Source organism: Aplysia californica, unplaced genomic scaffold, assembly GCF_000002075.1.
Source record: "Aplysia californica isolate F4 #8 unplaced genomic scaffold, AplCal3.0 scaffold01128, whole genome shotgun sequence".
NCBI classification, from domain to species: Eukaryota; Metazoa; Mollusca; class Gastropoda; order Aplysiida; family Aplysiidae; genus Aplysia; species Aplysia californica.
In genome coordinates, this window is record NW_004798398.1 from 20582 (window position 1) to 22981 (window position 2400).

The 2400-nt window shown below is 41.0% G+C and overlaps 1 protein-coding gene across 1 annotated transcript in view; it reads left to right on the forward strand.

The window, feature by feature from the left end:
- The window catches only part of LOC101846393, a gene marked incomplete in the record, with an annotated part of 18161 nt that overhangs the window by 7980 nt on the left and 7781 nt on the right, over positions 1 to 2400 (forward strand). The window contains 3 exon segments of the mRNA XM_005111806.2: positions 667 to 750; positions 1524 to 1675; positions 2344 to 2381. Coding sequence (XP_005111863.2) covers positions 667 to 750; positions 1524 to 1675; positions 2344 to 2381 — 274 coding nt within the window.

Consider the following 2400-nt stretch of genomic DNA (forward strand, 5'->3'; position numbering starts at 1 on the left):
CCCCCAAAAAAGGCACTGAGTGCTTTGCAAATACAACAGCAAGACATATAAAATCAAAGAGTACATTGTGTTTGAACTACAAATCTAAAAATGCTTTAAATCTCTTTAATCTAACTATAGAAATTTTCATTTGAGTCGAATTGGAATGAATTAAAATTACCTTTATTAATTTCCTGTCTCTTATATTACCAGACAGTGAATTTCAAATTCGAAGGCCGTGAACAAATGAATAATTTATGACTCTTCACCCATTACTGTAAGTTTCATTGATGGTAAAGGTAATTGATTTTGTCAATTAATTTATGACCTTATAAGTAGACTGCGAACGAAAGTGTACTGTTAGTTAGTTATCAAATTTCAAGAGATTTCATACATTATTTTACGGCACATTATCAGTCATAGCCATGTGTGTGTGGCGTCGGTAGTCTAGTGGTTAGGCTACCGGACTCGTAATCGTGAGATTGCGCACTGAGCTCGGTCCGACGTTGTGTTCTTGGGAAAGGCACTTTACACGAACTTCCCACTTGACTCGGTCCTATCGGAGACGGACGTTAAACTAGGAGGTCCCGCCCCTTAAATAACCTAATAGTGTTGATAGGGGCGTTAAAGTCATACAATTTTACCACTTTTATAGCCATGTGTGTATGTGTCTGTATGTGTCCACAGATGAGCGTCAGATACAGCAGTGTCAGCCTGGTCGACCCGTCCTTCCACCTAGACATCGTCATTACAGGACTACTCATTGTCAACGTGAGTTTTGTTCTTTACTATGTAGCTTTCTCTGCCCTACGCTGACAGAACGCCTTTTCTTATGTTCACAGCAGTTTTGAGAGATCAATGATGTTCGGTTTTCTTATATTACCTAAACTATTTTGCACTGCTCATCAATGGTTGATCTCGAACCCTGAAGAGAATGTTGTTCCCAACATCAACAGAAAATAGTATAAGAAAACCGAAAATCGTTGATTTCTCAAAACTAAAAGCATAATCATAACTAGATTTAGAAGGGATATGGCAGAAGGTGCAACGGCAGATCGCGACCGTGAAAGATGGAGGGTCATTACACGACAACCTCTGAGGCAGAGATGACACCTCCAGGTATCAGGTACCCACCCTCTACATCGTGCTCTAAAATATGCATTTTACTACAATACATTATCACGAGTATCCTCTCACCCACAACATAATCTACAAGTACCTATCCACTCACCCACAGCATAATCTACAAGTACCTATCCCCTCATCCACAACATAATCTACAAGTACCTATCCACTCATCCACAACATAATATACAAGTACCTATCCACTCATCCACAACATAATATACAAGTACCTATCCCCTCGTCCCCAGTCCCCGGCCGTCTGTAACTGGACAGATGATAACTGCACTTAAGTGGTGCATGCTTTCTCTACAACATACCTAACTAATATTATTATGCATTTTATAACATTACATGTATAATATTACGAGTATCCACTCATCCTCAACTTAATCAACGAGTACCTATCCCCTCGTCCCCAGTCCCAGGCCGTGTCATACTGGACAGAGGACTATACCCTGAGGCCTGGCTCCCACTATGTGGACGCGAGTGGAGCCCTGGAGTCCTTCCGCCACTGGGTCAAGTCGGCCCGGTTTGACCTACCCCCGAGTGACCACTGGATGTTGTTTACTGGGTGAGGGAAAGAAAAAGGGCGTTTTTTTATGGTGTGAGTGAGAATGAATGTTCGTGCACATGCTTGTACATACATGGATGCATAAATTAATACATGTGCATAACCTAATTCATGTGCATAACCACACACAACCTAACACACATACAAAAACACACACACACACATGCACGCACTGCACGTATCACTTTCTGTCTACTGGGTTAGTGAACACTAAGTCTCTTTTTGCTGGTCCTAAAAACAACAGTTCATACGCAATATAATAGATCTGCTAATACACAGAAACGGCTATTGAAAGATCTTTCCTCTGAGCCCAAAATGCCAAAGTTGTCCAGTTTCTGCCCAATGTTCCGTAGAATGTCAGTTTCACTTGGCACTAACAACCCTTTTTGCGACTGGAGCTCAGTAGTTTGAAAGTTATTTTAATCAAAACAGACAGGAAAAAATAATTAAGACTGTACAATATAATTACTTTTTGTACTCTTCTCTTTCCTGTTATACCACGGGTGTCGAGGGTAGCTCATGCAATTGTCAGGTGCGGGCCAGGTGTGTTGCTGTTTGGATCGTCATGTCGTTCCTTTAGAGGATCTTTTTGACTCCGCCCATCCCTCTTTTTCTTGGCCTTAATATTTGGCATTGCTTTATAAAATTCTTTTCATTTTCATCTTCAGGTTCGACATATTCACGGACCGGAACCCTAATGTTGCAGGTAACGTTGGAGATTTAAT